We start from the raw sequence: 20,000 nt of genomic DNA on the forward strand, positions 1-20,000 counted from the left end.
AATAGGACCCAACTGGAGAAGTTGCTTCTCCAAAAAAGTCTTAGGTGCCTTGAAAAGACGCTTTGAAAGATTAGCAGTAATGGGCGGGACATCTTCCTTCGATCTGCTGTGGACTAGTCGTTCTGCATTGAAAAGAACCTTGTGATCTCTTGATTGGTGGATGTCCGGGTTGACAATTCTGTTATATATGTCTTCAAGTTGCTGCCTTTTATCATTTTAGGTTTGAGGGAGTCGGCGGGCCTCAGTCTTCGTGTTCTGCTCAGTGGTAGGAGGCACCAAGGGGCCTCTCGGTTTTCCTTTCTTCTTATGGGTGACTAAGTTCCACTCCCCTAGGGAGTCCTTTTGCAGCTCTTTGCTGTCATGAGAATCGTCCATAGCTGCTTCTCTCGGGTTATCCTGCTCAGGCTGTTCCTTGGAATGTGGTTGCCTCTCGGGACGTCCCAAAGCTTTGGTCGTAGGAGGCTGTGGGAGAGGGCCACGGCTAGCCACATGTCCCTTGGAAGAAGGGTCTAGATGGCACCTCCCATTAGCATGTCCAATAGAGCCACACTCAAAGCAAAGGTTTGTGAGTCCCTCATATTCAACACGTTGAAAGAATCTGCCATGGATCCCATTGATCCAAACCCCGGGCATTAATTTTTTTGAGATGTCAATTCTGACACATATACGTGCAAAGGAGGATCTTCCCCAACTACTAGTGTGCGGATCCATCCATAGCGGCTCTCCAAGAGCATTGGCAATACGAGTTATGTTCTTAATGTCCCAATAGATTAGAGGGAGTTGAGGTAACCGAATCCAAATTGGGGAGCGAAGCCCATGAAGCAAGTTGGGGGAGCAATTAGAAGTCCATTTGTCCAGCCCGATGATGTCCAGGGACCACTCGTTAGAACCGCATCCCTAGCCTCAATGCTTTGAAAGATGCAAATGAACGTATTACGGGCAAAAGTAACAACCTCAAAATCTCCAAAGTGGCACCACCTTCACTTAAGTTCCCCAATGAGAAAGGGAAACGCGATTCGTCTGCCCATGAGTTTGGCCACAACAGCTAAGTCTAACTTAGCAATATTATCAATGATAGAGTCCATCTCTGGCTCAATTGTTGATCCATCCTTGGCAAAAATGCATTCCGGGGCCATGCTCTCAAGGGGGACATTTTGTAATTTGTTCCAAGCAAAGGGGCTATGTGGAGAGCCACGGAGATGCTTGGATGGAGCCTTGGATGGCTACAGGCTTGGCCCACCAGCAGTTTTTCCTTTGGGGACATTTTCACAAGCATCTTGTGTGCATGAAGCTGTAGCTTCTTTCTCAATGATGGCTGAACCATGGGGCTGGTCACGCCTAGAGCTATTAGAATCGCAATCTTTCATTCCACAATCCAAATCCATCGTAATACCAAGACCAATAGGATCCATACCGTGAGCAGGACTCACCTGATCATCAGGATAATCCGCCCAGGCGGTGGCTGTCCGCACCGCTGGACATACCGCCTCCGCCAATGCCTGCAGCTGTAGCTCGGCCCTGTCTCCTTGGTCATCGTCCATATCAGTTTGGGAGCCGAAAGCCTCACCCGACTCATCCATATCACTGCTCGGTCTGGCTTCCTGCTCTGACACCACCAGCTTGTCATCCTCCATACCAAGGTTGTTCTCACGCGGGGAGTCTGATTCAGCCCTAGCGGCAGCAGTAGGAGGAGAGATTCCTATAGAACTCATAATGAGTTCCCGAGCTGTAGTGGGCTTAGTGGTCAGGGAAGTGATTCCCAGCTCAAGCTTCCCCTTGAGGGGCGAAGTCACAGCGGCTTGGGCCTCCTTGGCCACAGCCTCCTTTCCTTTGAGATCTGCAGCCTTACCCGATCCCTGCATATTTTCCTTGTCCGACCTAGTCGATCCGTTGGCCTTGGAACCTTTCTCCTCCCAAACACCTTTGGGAGCCACACCCTTAGCCGTGGCAGCCGAGAATCGGCCAATACCCGGCGACTTCGACGATTATTCCGCCTTACCTTTGGTCGTCGGCAGCTCAACACCACCGGCCTCCTCGTCAACGAGCACTTGCCAACGGTTTCCGCCCTTGCTCTCCTTCTTGCCGCTGCCTCTACCACCGTGCCCCCCATTTGGAGGAGGTGACCTAGGGCCACCCCCTCTCACCATCCCAGAGCTTCTCTCTCTAAAACACTATAGGGAGAGAGAGAGAGAGAGAGAGAGAGAGAAAGAGAGCAAGAAAAAGAAAGAGAGAAAGAGAGTGAGATAGAGAAAGCAAGAAAAGCAAGAGAGAGAGAGAGAGGGAGGGAGAACAAGAAAAGCAAGAGAGAGAACAAGAAAAGCTAGAGAGAGAAAGAGAGATAGATATAGAGAGCGAGAGAGAAAGAGAGAAAGTGAGAGAGAGAGAGAGAGACAGAGAGCAAGAGAAAGCAAGAGAGCTAGAGAGAGCAACAGAGTGAGAGAGAGAGGGAGAGAGAGACATAGAGAGAGAGAATGAGAGAGAGAGATAGAGAAAGTAAGAGAGAGCTAGAGAGAGAGCAAGAAAAGCAAGAGAGAGTGAGAGTGAGCGTGAGAGAGCAAGAGAGAGAGAGGGAGAGAGAGTGGAAGAAAGAGCATGAGAGAGCAGAAGAGAGAGAGAGCAAGAGAGAGAGAGAGGGGGTGTGAAAGAGGGAGATAGAGCAAGAGAAAGCAAGAGAGAGAGAGCGCAAGAGAGTGCAAGAGACAGAAAGAGGGATAGAGAGAGAGCAAGAGAGAGAGAGTGCAAGTGAGAGCAAGAGAGAGAGAGACAGAGTGAGAGAGAGAGAGCATGAGAGACCAAGAGAAAGAGAGAGAGAGAGGGAGAATAGGTTGAGAGAGAGTAAGAGAAAGAGCAAGAGAGCAAGAGAAAGTAAGAGAGAGAGAGAGCAAGAGAGAGAAAGAAAGAGAGAGAGTGAGTGAGAGAGAGCAAGAGAGAGAGAGAGGGAGAGAGAGTGAGAATGAGAGAGAGAGAGATAGAAAGAGAGAGCAAGAAAAATGGGAGAGAGAGAGAGAGAGAGAGAGAGAGAGAGAGAGATAGAGAGAGCGAGAGAGAGAAAGAGAGAAAGTGAGAGAGAGAGAGAGAGCAAGAGAGCAAGAGAAAGCAAGAGAGAGAGAGAGAGCAAAAGAGAGTGTGAGAGAGAGAGTAAGAGAGGGAGAGAGAGCAAGAGATAGAGAGAGAGAGCAAGAAAAGTAGGAGAGAGAGAGAGAGGGAGAGAAAGAGAGTGCAAGAGAAAGTAAGAGAGTAAGAGGGAGAGAAAGAGAGCAAGATAAAGCAAGAGAGTAAGAGAGAGAGAGAGAGAGCAAGCGAGAGAGAGAGAGAGTAAGAGAAAGAAAGAGAGCAAGAGAGATAGAGAGAGAGAGAGAGCAAGAGACAGCAAGAGAGAGAGAGAGCGAAAGAGAGAGAGAGAGAGAGAAAGAAAAGTAAGGGAGAGGGAGAGAGAGAGTGAGAGCGAGAGAGAGCAAGAGAGAAAAGAGAGTGAGAGAGAGAAATTAAGTGCAAGAGAGAGAGAGCAAGATAGCGAGAGAGAGAGCGAGACAGAGAGAGGGATAAAAAGCAAGAGAGAGCTGGAGAGAGAGAGAGAGGGTGAGAGAGAGAGAAGAGCAAGAGAGCTAGAGAAAGTAAGAGAGAGAGAGCAACAGAGAGAGAAAAAGAGAGAGAGAGAGAGCAAGAGAGAGGGGGTGAGAGATAATGAGAGAGATAGAGAGAAAGAGAGAGAGAGAGAGAGAGAGCAAGAAAAGCTGGAGAGACAGAGAGAGAGATAGAGAGAGCGAGAGAGAAAAGAGAAAAAATGTGTGTGTGTGTGTGAGAGAGAGAGAGAGAGAGAGAGAGAGTGCAAAAGAAAGCAAGATAGAGAGAGAGGAGAGAGAGAGAGAAAGAGAGAGATCAAGAAAAGCATGAGAGAGAGAGATAGAGAGAGGGAGAAAGAGAAAAAATTTGAGAGAGAGAGAGAGAGAAAGAGAGCAAGAGAAAGCAAGAAAGCAAAAGAGAACAAGAGAGAGTAAGACAGTGAGAAGAGAGAGAGAGAGAGAGAGAGAGAGAGACAGAGAAAGAGAGAGAGAGCAAGAGAAAATAAGAGAGCAAGAGAAAGCAAGAGAGAGAGAGCAAGAGAGAGAGAGAGAGAGAGAAAGAGAGAGCAAGAGAAAGCAAGAAAGTAAAAGAGAGAGAGGCAAGAGAAATTAAGAGAGAGAAAATGAGTGAGAGAGATAGAGAGAGCAAGAGACAATAAGAGAGAGCGAGAGAGAGAGAGAAAGAGAGAGAGAGAGAGCAAGAAAAGTAAGAGAGAGAGAGAGAGAGAGTAAGTGAGTGAGAGCAAGAGAGAATATGAGAGTAGGAGAGCAAGAGAAAGAAAGAGATAGATAGAGAGAGAAAGAGAGAGCGGGAGAGAGAGAGAAAGAGAGAGAGAGAGCATGAGAGAGCAAGGGAGAGAGCAAGGGAGAGCTAGAGAAAGGGTGAGAGAGAGAGAGAGAGAGAGAGATAGGGAGCAAGAGAGAGCAAGAAAAGCAAGAGAGAGAGAGCAAGAGAGAGAGAGAGAGGGTGAGAGAGAGAGATAGTGCAAGAGAGCAAGAGAAAGCAAGAGAGAGAGAGCAAGAGAGAGAAAGAGAGAGAGATAAAGAGAGAGAGAGCATGAGAGAGCAAGAGAGAGAGGGAGAAAGAGCAAGAGAGGGAGAGAGCAAGAGAGAGAGAGAGGGTGAGAGAGAGACCAAGAGAAAGCAAGAGAGAGAGAGAGAGAGAGAGAGAGAGAGAGAGGGAGAAAGAGCAAGAGAGAGCTGGAGAGAGAGAGAGAGGGTGAGAGAGATATTGCAAGAGAAAGCAAGAGTGCAAGAGAGTGAGAAGAGAGAGAGAGAGAGAGAGAGCAAGAGAGCAAGAGATAGGGAGAGATAAAGAGAGAAAGAGAGATCAAGAGAAAGCAACAGAGTAATAGAGAGTGCAAGAGAAAGCAACAGAGTTAGAGAGAGAGAGAGAGAGAGAGAGAGAGAGAGAGAGAGAGAGAGAAAGATAGAGATAGAGAGAGCAATAGATAGCAAGAGAGAGAGAGAGAGAGTAAGAAAAGTAAAAGAGAGAGAGAGAGAGCGAGAGAGAGCAAGAGAGAATAAGATAGTAAGAAAGTAAGAGAGAGAAAGAGATAGATAGAGAGAGCAAGAGAGATAGAGAGCATGAGAGAGCAAGAGAGTGTGTGTGTGTGAGAGAGAGAGATAGGGAGGGAGAAAGAGCAAGATAGAGCTAAAGAGAGAGAGATAGAGAGTGCAAGAGAAAGAGAGAAAGAGGGTGAGAGAGAGAGTGAGAAAGAGCAAGAGAGCAAGAGAAAGCAAGAGAGAGAGAGAGAGCAAGAGAGAGAGAAAGGGAGAGAGAGAGAGAATGAGAGAGAGAGAGAAAGAGAGAGAGAGCAAGAGTGAGAAAGAGAAAAAGTGAGTGAGAGAGAGAGACAGCAAGAGTGCAAGAGAAAGCAAGATAGAAAAAGAGAGAGCAATTGAGAGAGAGCAAGAGATAGCGAGAGAGAGACAGAGAGCAAGAAAAGTAGGAGAGAGAGAGAGATAGAGAGAGGGAGAAAGAGAAAAAGTGAGAGAGAGAGTGAGAGCAAGAGAGAATATGAGAGAAGGAGAGCAAGAGAAAGAAGAGATAGATAGAGAGAGCAAGAGAGAGCGGGAGAGAGAGAGAAAGAGAGAGAGAGAGAGGGAGAGAGAGAGAGATAGCATGAGAGAGAAAGGGAGAGAGCAAGAGAAAGCTTGAGAAAGGGTGAGAGAGAGAGAGAGATAGGGAGCAAGAGAGAGCAAGAAAAGCAAAAGAGAGAGAGCAAGAGAGAGAGAGGGTGAGAGAGAGAGATAGTGCAAGAGAGCAAGAGAGCAAGAGAGAGCAAGAGAGAGAAAGAGAGAGAGCATGAGAGAGCAAGAGAGAGAAGGAGAAGGAGCAAGAGAGGGAGAGAGCAAGAGAGAGAAAGGGTGAGAGAGAGACCAAGAGAAAGCAAGAGAGAGAGAGAGGGAAAAAGAGCAAGAGAGAGCTGGAGAGAGAGAGATATAGTGCAAGAGAGCAAGAGAAAGACAGAGAGAGAGAGCAAGAGAGAGATAAAGAGAGAGAGAGCAGGAGAGAGCAAGAGAGAGAGAGGGAGAAAGAGCAAGAGAGGGAGAGAGCAAGAGAGAGAGAGGGTGAGAGAGAGACCAAGAGAAAATAAGAAAGAGAGAGAGAGAGAGGGAGAAAGAGCAAGAGAGAGCTGGAGAGAGAGAGAGGGCGAGAGAGAGAGATTGCAAGAGAAAGCAAGAGTGCAAGAGAGTGAGAAGAGAGAGAGAGAGCAAGAGAGCAAGAGATAGGGAGAGGTAAAGAGAGAAAGAGAGATCAAGAGAAATCAACAGAGTGCAAGAGAAAGCAAGAGAGTTAGAGAGAGAGAAAGATAGAGATAGAGATAGCAAGAGATAGCAAGAAAGAGAGAGCAAAATAGAGAGAGAGAGAGAGAGAGAGAGAGAGAGAGAGAGAGAGCAAGAAAAGTAAGAGAGAGAGAGAGAGCAGGAGAGAGCAAGAGAGAATAAGATAGTAAGAGAGTAAGAGAGAGAGAAAGAGATAGATAGAGAGAGCAAGAGAGATAGAGAGCATGAGAGAGCAAGTGAGTGTGTGTGTGTGAGAGAGAGAGAGAGAGATAGGGAGGGAGAAAGAGCAAGATAGAGCTAGAGAGAGAGAGAGAGAGAGAGGAAGAGAGAGTGCAAGAGAAAGAGAGAAAGAGGATGAGAGTGAGAGTGAGAAAGAGCAAGAGAGCAAGAGAAAGCAAGAGAGAGAGCAAGAGAGAGAAAGGGAGAGAGAGAGAGAGAGAGAGAGAGAGAGAATGAGAGAGAGAGAAAGAGAGAGAGAGCAAGAGTGACAAAGAGAAAAAGTGAGAGAGAGAGAGAGAGACAACAAGAGTGCAAGAGAAAGCAAGATAGAAAGAGAGAGAGCAATTGAGAGAGAGAGAGCAAGAGATAGCGAGAGAGAGAGAGAGCAAGAAAAGTAGGAGAGAGAGAGAGAGAGAGAGATAGAGAGAGGGAGAAAGAGAAAAAGTGAGAGAGAGAGAGAGAGAGAGAGAGAGAGCAAGAGAAAGCAAGGGAGAGCAAGAGAGTGAGAAGAGAGAGAGAGGGAGAGAGACAAAGAGAGAGAGGGAGAGAGAGAGAGAGAGAACAAGAGAAAGCAAGAGAGCAAGAGAAAGCAAGAGAGAGAGTGAGAGAGAGAAAGCAAGAGAGAGTGAGAGAGAAAGAGAGAGCAAGCAAGTAAGAGAGAGAAAGCAAGAGAGTAAGAGAGAGAGAGAGAGCAAGAGAAAGCAAGAGAGTAAGAGAGAGAGAGAGCAAGAGAAAGCAAGAGAGCAAGAGAGAGACTGAGAGAGAAAGAGAGAGCAAGAGAGTGACAAGAGAGAGAGAGTGAGAGAGAGAGAGCAACAGAAAATAAGAGAGTAAGAGAAAGCAAAGAGCAAGAGAGAGTAAGGGAGAGAGAGAGAGAGAAAGAGAGAGCAAGAAAGTAAGAGAGAGAGACAGAGAGAGAGAGAGCAAGAGAAAGTAAGAGAGCAAGAGAGAGAGAAAGAGAATGAGAGAGAGATAGAGAGAGAGAGAGAGCAAGAGACAACAAGAGAGAGAAAGAGAAAGAGAGATAGAGAGAGAGAGAGCAAGAAAAGCAAGAGAGAGAGTGAGTGAGAGAAAAAGAGAGAGTAAAAGAGAATAAGAGAGTAAGAGAGCAAGAGAGAGAAAGAGATAGATAGAGCAAGAGAGAGCGAGAGTGAGAGAGAGCAAGTTAGAGAGAGAGCAAGAGAGAGCTAGAGAGAGAGGGTGTGAGAAAGAGATATAGAGCAAGAGAGCAAGAGAAAGCAAGAGAGAAAGAGAGAGCAAGAGAGAGAGAGAGAGCGATAGGGAGCAAGAGAGCAAGAAAAGCAAGAGGGAGAGATAGCAAGAGAGAGAGAGCGTGTCAGAGAGAGAGAGAGGTAGAGCAAGAGAGCAAGAGAAAGCAAGAGAGAGAGCAATAGAGAGAAAGAGAGAGAGAGCATGAGAGAGCAAGAGAGAGAGAGGGAGAGAGAGCAAGAGAGAGAGCAAGAGAGCAAGAGAAAGTAAGAGAGAGAGAAAGAGAGAGAGAGACAGAAAGAGAGGGAGAAAGATCATGAGAGAGCTTGAGAGTGAGAGCCATTAGTATTGAATGATTCGATCGATGTATTGAATGGCCATTAGTTCAACCTGCGTGCTATCCCAATGCGAGACTCCCCAACCCGCCGCCACAACCAGATTGCATTGACAGTCCCTTATAATGATCCTGATGCCGCCCACATTACGCACCATCCACATTGATTTTCAACCAGCCTGAAGGGGGGGACACCAAGATGCATTCTGAAACAATCCAACGGATTGATGGGTGAACCGTTGCTCCAAGCTATTCGAAAAAACACCGTGGCTGGTGGATCCGAGAACCATTGCGGCCAGTCCAGTAATGGAGTTCACCGTCTTGCCATGATGAATAGCGTTCCTGTTTCCCCAGCTATAGAAGACCGCCGAGCAGTAGATCTTTGTCCAGTAGGCTTTGGTCGCAAGTCCCCTCTGCAGAGCTTCCTTCAAATCCATAAAACACGCAAACCTGGGCGTGACAAAGCCCCAATCATCCAGACGCTTCAGGATCTTGAGTAATTGCAGACATTGCGTCGTAACGTGATCGAGATTTTCATGCTGGTTACAACCGATCAGACAACTGAGCCCAGCCCCAAGGCCCCGACAGTTGAGCCAAGTAAGAGTAGGGATGAGGTCCAGCCTCCACCAGAAGACTCTCTCACGGGGTCGCATATGCATATGCAGAATGGTACAAACCTGGTCCTCCTCCCCCGTATACTCCGCATTGTAGCAGATAGTGGACAACGAGGTGCCCAACGTGCTCTTAGTTAACTCAAGAGTGTCGGTATGAAGCTCCGACCAGATTATCACCTCGCAAATCAACTCGACGAGGGTCTCTCCAAAATAATGCCGTAGCTTGTTCCGATCCCATCCACCACCCGTCATGATGAACTCGTCCACCCGGCTGCCCACGGCAAGCTCAATATTACAGAACGTCGGCCAAGAACAAATGGCATAGTCCTGTATCCAAACGTGATTGATCGTGTCAATATCCACTCCGTTGCAGACCTTCCATCAGAGACAGCCAACCAAACTCTTCGCCCCACTGCAGATAATTCTCCACCCATTCGATTCACCTCTTTTATGTTCCATCATCCATGGCCAAGCCCCATACTTGTGCCTCATACACCTTTGGAAAAGATTATGAGGCTTGTTTACGAAATCCCAGGCAATTCTTACACTGAGTGGCCCCGTCCAGCTGCTTCTGGCATGAAAACCGAGACCTCCCTGGCGCCTCGATCTGGTGAGGCTGCCCCAAGATGCATAATGCAGACTCTTGTGATTCTGATCCTTATCCCAGAGGAAGCTCCGACAAAGTCTTTCCGCTTCAGCAAGAACACCCTAAAGAACCAGCATGTGAGTCATCGCAAACACCAACAACGGAAGCAACACAGAATTAATCATTGTAATCCTACCCGCCAAAGATAGCTGACGAGTACCCCAAGCTAAGATGTGCGATTGAATTTTCTGTAGGAGAGGGCTGAAATCCGCCTTCGTGAGCCTTCTTCTCATCACGAATTTTATGCCATGGTAATCCATTTCCGTCACCATACGACACCCCGCTAGCCTAGCTAGACGGCTTCTAGTGGAGGTCGTAACCATTCTGCTAAACAGAATAGCAGACTTATTTTTGTTAATCCTTTGCCCCGTCCAGCCGCAATAGTCATCCAGGGTCGTCAGAAGCTTCCGAACATTAGGGATGGTAGCACCTGCAAAACATAAAACGTCGTCAGCATAAAGGAGGTGGGAGACGGCAGGTCCTCCCACCCTGATTTGGACGCCTAACTCCGGGTAGTTTTAGCGAAAATGGAGAGACAGCAGCTCCGAGCAAAGAATGAATAAATATGGTGAGAGCGGGCACCCTTGCCAAAAACCACAGCCAACCGTGATCCCATCCGTAAGGGTTCCATTCACCAGAATGGCAAATCGTAGAGCAGTGACACAACTCATCACCCACGATCGAAATATTTGGGGGAAACCCATTTTAGTCAGCACAATCTCCAGTGTTCTCCAGTTCATTTTGTCATAGGCTTGCTCCATGTTGACTTTCAATGCCAACCATCCTTTAGCAGACTTGGAGACCTTGAACATGTTGATGATCTCCTGCCCCAAAAGACAGTGATCAGAGATTGATCTCCCCGGTATAAAGGCTGCTTGTTCCTCCGAAATAATGGAAGGCAATATGCCTTTGATGTGGTTAACTAAAATCTTCGCAATGACCTTGTAGATAGTTTGACAGAGACTGATCGGTCTAAATTTAGAAGGATAGTCCGCATTATTGTCCTTAGGCAGTAAAACCACCACAATATCCTTCCACTCCGGCTCCATCCGTCCCAAAGAGAAAAACTCCAAGCACGCCAAGTTGACCTGTTCACCAACAATGTCCCAAAACGATTTGAAGAAGGATGCCGTCACACCATCACGTCCAGGAGCACGATTCTTTCCCATAGACTTCACCGCATGCCATATTTCCTCACGGGTGATCTCACTATCCAGAGACATGCCCAGGCGCTGCAAGCAAGCAAAATGCGAATCAAAAGAGGGCCACCCGTAGTCTATGATATCATTGTTCTCCCATTTCTGTTGGAAGAATTCTTCCATCATTCTCAAAATCTCGGACTGATCAGTAACAGTCCTCCCATCCGTATGCTTGAGCTGCTCAATGAGATTGGTCCTCCTTCTCGCCGACGCCATATTGTGGAAGAAATGTGTGTTCCCATCCCCCTCCTCAATCCATTGAACCTTCGCACATTGCCCCCACCAAGTCATGACCCTGGCCAGAGTTGCCTTCAACAACTAGACCTTATATTTGAGAGATTCAGACTGGGCCTCAGAGAGGCCGGATGGAGAGCAATCAATTTCCTGCAGAATGCTAATCTCACGATCAAGCTCATCCTTTAGCTGGTTCAACAACTTGATTTTATTCCTACTCTAAAAGAACAATGCCTTGAGGGTCCTTTGGCACTTTCTCTGCAGGATCGTCGCTTCCGAGCCAGAATCGTGTACCTTCCATTTCTCCATAACCAATTGCCACGCCCTAGGATAGCTGGCCCAAACATCTTCAAACCGGATCCAAGAGGAATAGGCCCTCCTCCCACCCGCCTGAACAGAACAGAGGATGGGACAATGGTCCGAAGTAAGCCTAGAGAGGTGCTGAACCTCTAAGCCCTGAAATTCATCCAGAATGGATGAACTGATCAGAAACCGATCCAAACGCGAGTAAATCCGACTTCCGGCATCCTTATTGTTGGTCCATGTGAAGGCAGGTCTCGAGAAACCAGGGTCAACCAGGCCATTAGCATTCATGAAATCACCCATATCGCCAGCCGCAGGGTTGAAAACAAAGGGTCTACCCCCCTTCTTCTCACTATGTGCCATAATGCAATTGAAGACCCCACCCCCCCCACCACCAAAGGGGCGTTGGCAACATGATGCTGCGAAACATCCTCCCAAATCCGTTGCCTAGTATACCTGTCTTTATCGCCATAAACCACAGCAAGCTCCCAGGACGGAGAACGCGTCCACCTAAAACTCCCCATAATACATTGGTTCATTTGAAAGGTGACATTAAAGGTGCCAATCGCACCTTGCCATAGAACAAGAATGCCCCAAGCCCTACCCACTTAAGGCTGAAAGCAGAAATCCCAATTCCTCCCCGCAAGCTTGTCCACATCCGCACGAGAGAATGTTTCCATTTTGGTCTCAACTAGACCAATGATGCTGATGTTGTGCTCCCCGATGAGGTGTCGTAAGAAGTTCCCGGTCTTCTTCTTACGCGCACCTCTACAATTCCAACAGAGGATATTAAACATTATCCACCAAAGGGGAAGCGTCCCCGCCGCAAAAAACATCCGAGAAAACCTCTTTCCATTGATCCGCAAACTTCTTATCCATTCTACCACCAAAGGAGCAATCCTTGATCGTTACATTGAGCTCGGATTGTAGGGGAGTAATCCCTTCCCGTCTGTCTCTGTTCCTACGGACACCAGGCAACTTCTGAAGGGGACCAATGCACCCCAATTCTTTCATCCGTCTGTCTTTAGCTCCTCTTGTGTTTACATTTTTCACCTTATGAACATCTGACTTCGTTCCAGAAAAATGCAACACTCTTGGGGTCAATTTTTGAGCAGGGGAAGCAGTAGCTTCACCACGTTTCCGCCGCCTGGTGCCAGGCAATTGTGTAGACCCCAGCGTAGAGCAACTCTCCACCACCCTAACTGATTTGGGTCTCCTTCTTCTATTGACAATAGTCCACTCCCCTTGCTCTTCGTTATCCAACCCGGGTGACCCATCAGCCGAAGCTATCTTCATGCTCATACGTTCGACCTCAACATGGTCCACCTCCATATCCTTCCTGTGCATAGGGGGAGCAGGCCCCATCGTAGTAGGTGGGGGCGGGTGCACATTAACCATATTTCTGGATTCCTTACACACCTCCGCCTTATGACCGACCTTCCCACAGTTCAAACAAATCAGAGGAATGCCCTCATACTCAATAGGTTGGCAAAAAGAGCCTCCCAGTTCATGAGCCCACACACCCTTAGGTAGCTTCTTTGATAAATCCAAGCGAACGCAAATACGTGCAAAGGCACATCTATTCCACAAATTGGTCAGTTCATCCATATAAGGGGGTTCCCCTATGCCAGTGGCAAGCCGGGCCAGATTTTCCGCGTCCTAGTAAGCCAACGGCAGATTGGGAAGCCGTATCCAAACCGGAGAGGTAAACTTCCTTGGGGAATTCGACATTGATCCAACAGCCCATTGCTCCACCCCAATAATTTGGCCTGCCACGAACCATGGGCCCCCAATCATGACTTTGTCTCTTGCACTGGCATCCTTGAGCCAGCACAAGAAGCAGTCTGCTCCCATCGGCGTAATGCGGGTGAGACCCAAGTGCCCCCACTTCCTCTGAAGTTCACTTTGCACCACCCAGAAGGGTACTCTCCGCCCAAGGAGGCTACCCACCAGAGCTCTTTCAAGCTTTTGGATATTTCCTCTAGCCTTGTCCAGGTTCAACGAGACCATCCCATCCGCCCCCAAAACAGTTGAGGCATCCACCTCCAACTTGAGGGCAATCGGCTCAGGCTTCTTCCAAACATTCTGAGTCGGCCTGGCACCAAGGACTAAACCAGCTGACGCACTACCTTTTCCCGCTTCCTGGCGCATCCCCAGGATTCTAGCATTGGCAAAACGTCGAGCATCTGAAGGGCAAGATGCCATCCCAGAAGTTTCACCACCCACGGCCTTGGGAGGTTCACCCCTATCGACCATCATAGCAGCAGAATTAATGGTGCTACGTACCGCATCACCAGCGATTTTAGGATCTTTGTGCTGCATTATCCGTGAGGTATCCAGAGCCTCCGGTGATCTACCCAGATCCTATATCCGACTCATGCTTCCAAACTGAAATAATGGCCTTACCGATTCAACCACCTTGCTGCTCGGCATACCATCAGCCTTCGTCGTAATTTCCATGTCCGGGGAACCTACTGCAACCACCATGGGAGCATCACCAATGTTGCCGTGGACCTCCTTCAAGAATTCAAGCACCTCATCGCTCCCCATGATCTCTATTCCATCCCCACGATCAGCGATTGCCTGAGACTTCAGATCTAGGTCATCCAGATCCACCCCTATGATCATCCTGCAGGTCCTCCGGAGCCTTGCCAACAGGCTTGGGTTCCCCCTCACCAGCCGGCGTACGCCCCGATCTACCACCCGTAACTCCAACCCCCACACGAGCTTTGTCACCCGAGGCACGAACATTTCCCGCAGACCCTAAAGTCTCCGATCTAACCGCACCCCCCTTGACGGGGGATCGAACGTAAACAACCTGCTTCTTAGCAGCCCCGGTGTCCTTGACACCATTCAAGCCACGCAAAGGGGATCTCTTATCCCCCTCCGCACCCGTATATTCTGCCGAGCCAGGCCCAGATGAACTGCCCCCCGACACTCCCTTGACATCAATGCGAGAACCAGATTTGCCATCCGAAACTTTCCCTCCACCTGAATCTTTCCCGCCCCCACTCCGAGGAGGAGGACAAGGGGGTGACCGTCGGTCACCCCCCACCATCCCAAGAAGTCGAGCCGCCGACAGGCCGGAACCCACCACCGAGAGGAAACCTCCCCGGCGAGAACGCTCGACAAACCCTAGGAAGGGAGGGAGAGCGAGAGAGAGGAGAGAGTAAGAGCTGAACTTTGCATTTGCATTCATTTAACCAAAGGAACAATACAATTAGAAGTAAAGAAAACCAAAAAGAGAAACTAATGGCCAACCGGCCTTTCTACCAAAAAACCCCTCCTATCTTCCTCAAGGATATTAAAATAATCTTGAGGAATCAATACATTAGAACTATCCCCACCCCTCCAAACAAAAGAGCACTCGGTGGCCCTCTGTGCACAAAAATGGGCCTCCAAATTAAGTCGCCGGTTAGTATGTAAAAACAAAACTTTTTTGAATTGCTTGGTCCATTCAAAATCCAAACAATCAGTTTGCTGAGTCTTCCACCGCCCCCTATCTTTGTAATCTTGCATGAACTGGATGACACTGGCATTATCTCCCTCAACAATAACCCCCTCCACATCGTTCGTCCAGTCAATAACTAACTCGTTGATGTACCGAATCGCCAAAAGTTCCACTTGTGTGCTATCCCAGTGGGCAATCCCCCATCCAGCCGCCGAAATGTGAAGAACCTTATCATCCCGAACGACAATGCCAATTCCCCCAACATTCGACCTTCTGAGCGCACCATCCAAATTGATCTTCCACCATCTTGGAGGGGGGGGGGACACCACGAAGAAGACGACAACAATCTAGCAGATTGGAAGACATCCCGTTGCTCCAAGGGAGGAGAAAAGATATTCTGGTTGAGTACCTCAAGAATATTAGCCGCCATCGTCTTAGGGGGGAACGAGCTCTTGCCATGCTTGTGTAGGTTCCTACTCTTCCAGCAATAGTAGATTGTCACACAATAAGCCTTTTTCCAATCATCATGAGCATCGCTGGCCCTTGAAAACTCCGTCTGAAGGTCCCAAAAGGAAGAGAACCGTGGCACAGGGATGCCCCAGTCGGCCAAGACGTCCAGAACAGTCCTCAACGTGTTGCACCTAGTCGTGATGTGGTCGGTATCCTCTACCTCCGAGCACCCAAGAGGACAAAGCAAATCGACCTGGAAGTGATGATCGCACAGCCAAACATTTGTGGGGACTTTGTCATTGTACACTCGCCACCAGAACAGACGCACCCGTGGCCTTAGTCCAAGCTTCAGTATCTTGCAAATAGGATCCTCTTCCTCATCAAACATTCTGCTTTAGACGATAGCCGAAATTGTAGAGTCTAAGGCGGTCTTGATTAGCTCCATACAATCCTTCCCCGTTCCCTCTCCAATAGGAATGGTAGTAATATTGTCCATAAGCAGTTCTCCGAAGCAGGACCGCAGCTTCGGCAAGTCCCAGCTGCCACCTTCCCGCAAGAAATCAGAGACTCTAAGATTTTCAATAGCCGAGATATCACAGAAAGTAGGCCACAAAGAAATGGCTCTATCCTAGATCCAGGTATCTGATAGCACCTCAATGTCCTGGCCATTCCCAATCTTCCAACGTATTGAACTGGTCAGGCTCCTAGCACCCTCACAAATTACTATTGAGTTGCTAGAGTGTCCCCTAGGGGGATTTAAATCCCTCAATTCATCCCCATATTTATGTTTCAGGCATCTTTGTAGCAACCCCTCAGGATTGCCAATGATGTTCCAGGCCACCCGTGCCCGGAGAGCTCCAGTCCAGCGGGCACAAACATGGAAACCAAGCCCGCCATTCCGTCTAGGCCGAGCCACCTTTTCCCATGCGACGTAGTGCATACCCTTATGTTCAGAGTCCCTGTCCCGCAGAAAGCTCCGACATAATCTCTCCATATCATTGAGGACCGCTTTGGGAATGATAGTATGAGTCATGAGGAAGACCGATGAAGGCAGCAGTACATAATTGATCAATGTTATCCGCCCCGCCATAGAAAGGTGCCTGATTCCCCAATTAAGTGTATGCTCCCGTGCCCTCTGGATCAATAGGGCAAAATCAACCTTGGTGAGCCTCCTCATCGCTAGCTTTAGCCCCAAGTAATCCAACTTCGTAACCTTACAGCAACCAAGAATCCTAGTCATTCGTGTCTTTGTAGCGGTCGGGGTCCATCGGCTGAAGAGAACCGTAGACTTACTCCGGTTAACTCTTTGCCCAGTCCAAGAGCAGTAATCCGTCAGGATTGACATGGTCGTCCGAGCATTTATCATGGTAGCACCTGTAAAAAAAAGAATATCGACAGCATATAGGAGGTGGGAGACAGGAGTACCCCCGGGCTGATCGGAACTCCCATCTCTCTGAAGTTTTGTTTGAAATGGGCAGACAGCAATTTCGAGCAGAGGATAAACAGGTATGGTGACAGCGGACACCCTACCCTTGGCAAAAACCACACTCCGCATTAATCCAATTTGAAAGCTGGCCATTAACAAGAATGGAGAACTTAGGATTCTTGACACAACTGAGAACCCAAGCACCAAACCTGGCGGAAAAGCCCATCCTCTCCATTACCAATTCCAGGGTTTGCCAACTCATCTTGTCGTACGCCTGTTCCATGTCCACCTTCAGAGCAAAAAAGCCTTTTGTAGCCTTGGACACTTTGAAATTTATGCATCAGTTCTTGGCCAAGTAAGTAGTGTGTCGTAATTGAACGCCCAGGGACAAAGGCGACTTGTTCTTCATACACAATATATGGCAATACCCCTTTAAGTCTATTCACAAGAACTTTCGCAACAATTTTATAGATCGTTTGACACAGACTAATGGGTTAAAACTTAGAGGGGCGATTCGAATTTTTAACTTTCGAAATCAGGACCACAACCGTCTCCTTCCAAGAAGGATCCATCACGCCTGAATTAAAGAATTCCACACAGGCACGACCAACCTGCTCCCCCACAATGTCCCAATACGATTTGAAGAAGGAGGCAGTGATACCATCCCGCCCCGGAGCTTTGTTCTGTCCCAAAGATTTTGTAGCACTCAGAATTTCTTCCTCCGAGACATCACTCTCCAAAATCCCAGTGAATCGAATAATAGAGTCCCGATAACAGGTAAGTGATGGCCAGCCCTGATCCACAATGTCCGTTCCCTTCCATTTCTGAGCAAAAAACTGATAGAAGGTATTAGCAACCTCCACCTGTTCCGTCACAACCGAGCCGTCCTCCCTCATAATTGACGCAATACCATTGGATCGTAGCCTCGGCGACGCCATAGAGTGGAAAAAATGGGTATTACCATCGTCCTCCTCGATCCACCGCACCTTCGCCCTCTATCTCCACCAAGTCATAATGCGGGCTAATGTGGAATTCAAGAGTTGCACTTTAAACCGCAAACTTTCAGTCTGGACCGAATTTAGCCCATGCAATTTACCTTCCAACTCCTGCAAGGTCCTAACCTCAGTATCCAACTCCGCCCTAAGTTGGCTGAGTCGCCTGAATTTCTCCTTGCTCCAGAAGAACAAAGCCTTCAGCGTTCTATTACACTTTCTCTGTAGTTGTGCAGCCTCACTCCCGAAATCAGCCACCGTCCACTTCTCCATGACCAAGTGGCAAGCTTGAGGAAAGCTCAGCCAAACATCCTCAAATCTGATCCACGGTGAGTAAGTGCGCTTCGATACCTCCTGCACCCTACAAAGGATAGGACAGTGATCCGACACAAGCCTAGTCAGATGTTCAACACGCAAATCCTGGAACCTATCCAAAATGTCAGAGCTGACAAGGAATCTGTCTTGTCTAAAAAATATCTTACTCCTCGCATCTTTATTATTCGTCCAAGTGAAAGCAGGCCCAACAAACCCAGGGTCAACCAAATCATTTGTTACCATAAACTCGGCCATATCGCAAGTGGCCGGAGTGCTAAGAAAAGGCCTTCCCCCTTTTTTATCCTCCTGGCACAAGATACAGTTAAAATCACCTCCAACAAGCAAGGGGAGGCGCTGGTCACGGCGAGTGGAAATATCCTCCCACATCGTACGTCTAATGCACCTGTTCTTGCTGGCATATACCACAGCCACATCCCACGAGCTCCCATTCGCCCGCGTGATCTTCCCCATAAGGCATTGCTCCGCTTTGAAAGAAATCTGAAAAGAGAAACAACTGCTCCTCCACAGGACAAGGATGCCCCCAGCTCTACCAATCGAAGGCTGATATTCGAACTCCCAATCTCTCCCAGCAAATCTGTCAACGTCCTTCCGATATATCTTCTCCAATTTAGTCTCCATCAGGCCAACAAAACTAGCATTATGGGTTCCAATTAAGTGCCGTAAGTAGAACCTCGTCTCTTTCTTACGCGCACCTCTACAATTCCAACAGAGGATGTTAAACATGGATAACCGAAGAAGAAGCGTCCCCGCCGCACAGGTTTTCCAAAATCTCCGCCGTCCCCTCAGGAGCATGCGAATTATTAGTAGCAACTTCATCCCTCAACACCTCAACTAGCGACCCCGCATTGCCAGTGGACCAATCATCAGATGAGCCAGCCAGCGAAATTACGTGCAGATTCTAGCAATGCCCCTCCCTTGTTGGCCAGTCCGGCCTTGGCTTTCCTGTCCCGTATAGTATAGGGTTTCCATCCTCTAGTCTTGGAGTCCGAGAACCGTAATACCCTGGGTAAAATTGTCTGATCAAGCAGGTCTTGAGAGCTATCCTCCCTGCAAATTTTTCCTTGTTTACGTCCCTTCCGCGGGGGCCCTTTTAAATTTAATGGCTGAACGCACATCCTCGACTCTAGTCTGCCCCCACAATTTGTATCTCCAGTATGTTCTTCCATGTCTTGTTCAACAGGCTTAGCCCCCTTCTCCCTCATCGGTGACCTCATGAAATTGGGGAATTCCCTGCTGCCGTTTCTAGATTCCCCAGCTGGCTGTTCAGTCTCAGCAACCATCATCTGCGAAGTACCCAATTGTCCCGTTGGAGCAGCCCCCAGAACACCTGAATTCAGCTCCACCCCAGCCCTCTGCTCCTTAGGAGACCGTTCTCCAGTGTGTTCTTCCATAGCCTTAGCCTTCCCCGCTTTATTATCCTTAGTTGTCTAATGTCACACAGCCTTATCGCCCCCTGTAATGGCCGGAGTAACAATACCCCAGCATTGGTCACAGTTTTAGCAGGCTGAGGCTTTTGCCTTCTAGTCACGATGGTCAATTCACCACATTCCTTGTCAATCCTCTTTGTGCTCATATCCGACGAGTTGGACCCAGCTCCTAGTTCCACACCCCCGATTCTTTCCTACAAGTTCACCTCCCCTTGTCCAGCACTGTCCATGACTGGCCTATTCTGGTTGGGAGGATGCTGCCACTGCATCCTAACCCGTTCCCTGCAGCCCTCCGCCTTATGTCTAACCATTCCACACTCAAGGCAGATCACCGGAATTCCCTCGTATTCGATTGGTTGGAAAAACTTTCCACCCAATCCATGAGCCCAGATGCCCTTCGGTAGTTTTTTTGACAAATCAAGGTGAACACAAACCCGTGCAAAAGCACATCTGTTCCACTGTTTGGTCTGATCATCCATGAAGAGGGGTTCCCCACGCCAGTCGCTAACCTAGCCAGATTCGCCTCATCCCAGTATTCCAGTAGCAGGTTAGGGAGCCTAATCGAAACAGGCGAAGTAAATCTTCATACCGATGTGGGCGATATTCTCGCATTCCATTGTTCAACGCCTATAATTTGGCCTGCAACATGCCAAGGTCCCCCGATTAGAACATTATCTCTCGCCTCCACATCTTCGAACCAACAGAGGAAGCAGTCCGAGCCCAATGGGGTGATTTGGGTCACCCCGAGGTGTCCCCATTTGCATTGGAGTTCATTTTGGACTACCCAAAATGGCACTCGCCTCCCCA

The 20,000-nt window shown here is 48.5% G+C and overlaps 4 protein-coding genes across 4 annotated transcripts; all 4 read right to left on the reverse strand.

The window, feature by feature from the left end:
• Window positions 1-8,285: 8,285 nt before the first annotated feature.
• LOC110098987 lies at window positions 8,286-10,865 on the reverse strand. The gene is made up of 4 exons (XM_020825969.2): window positions 9,971-10,865; window positions 9,516-9,805; window positions 9,126-9,437; window positions 8,286-9,056 (listed from the first exon to the last, which is right to left on the reverse strand). Exons 1-4 carry the CDS (start codon window positions 10,863-10,865, stop codon window positions 8,286-8,288), a joined length of 2,268 nt encoding a protein of 755 aa, XP_020681628.2.
• Window positions 10,866-11,900: 1,035 nt separating this feature from the next.
• Window positions 11,901-12,719, reverse strand: LOC114579331. The gene has a single exon (XM_028693552.1). The coding sequence runs from the start codon at window positions 12,717-12,719 to the stop codon at window positions 11,901-11,903; it is 819 nt and encodes a 272-aa protein (XP_028549385.1).
• Window positions 12,720-15,406: 2,687 nt separating this feature from the next.
• Window positions 15,407-17,376, reverse strand: LOC114579332. Its single transcript, XM_028693553.1, has 4 exons — window positions 17,050-17,376; window positions 16,648-16,727; window positions 15,737-16,583; window positions 15,407-15,640 (listed from the first exon to the last, which is right to left on the reverse strand). Exons 1-4 carry the CDS (start codon window positions 17,374-17,376, stop codon window positions 15,407-15,409), a joined length of 1,488 nt encoding a protein of 495 aa, XP_028549386.1.
• A 57-nt stretch (window positions 17,377-17,433) lies between these two features.
• LOC110098989 lies at window positions 17,434-18,582 on the reverse strand. Its single transcript, XM_020825970.1, has one exon. The coding sequence runs from the start codon at window positions 18,580-18,582 to the stop codon at window positions 17,434-17,436; it is 1,149 nt and encodes a 382-aa protein (XP_020681629.1).
• Between the last annotated feature and the right edge of the window lie 1,418 nt (window positions 18,583-20,000).

The sequence above is a fragment of the Dendrobium catenatum genome, unplaced genomic scaffold (assembly GCF_001605985.2).
Source record: "Dendrobium catenatum unplaced genomic scaffold, ASM160598v2 fragScaff_scaffold_317, whole genome shotgun sequence".
NCBI lineage: Eukaryota > Viridiplantae > Streptophyta > Magnoliopsida > Asparagales > Orchidaceae > Dendrobium > Dendrobium catenatum.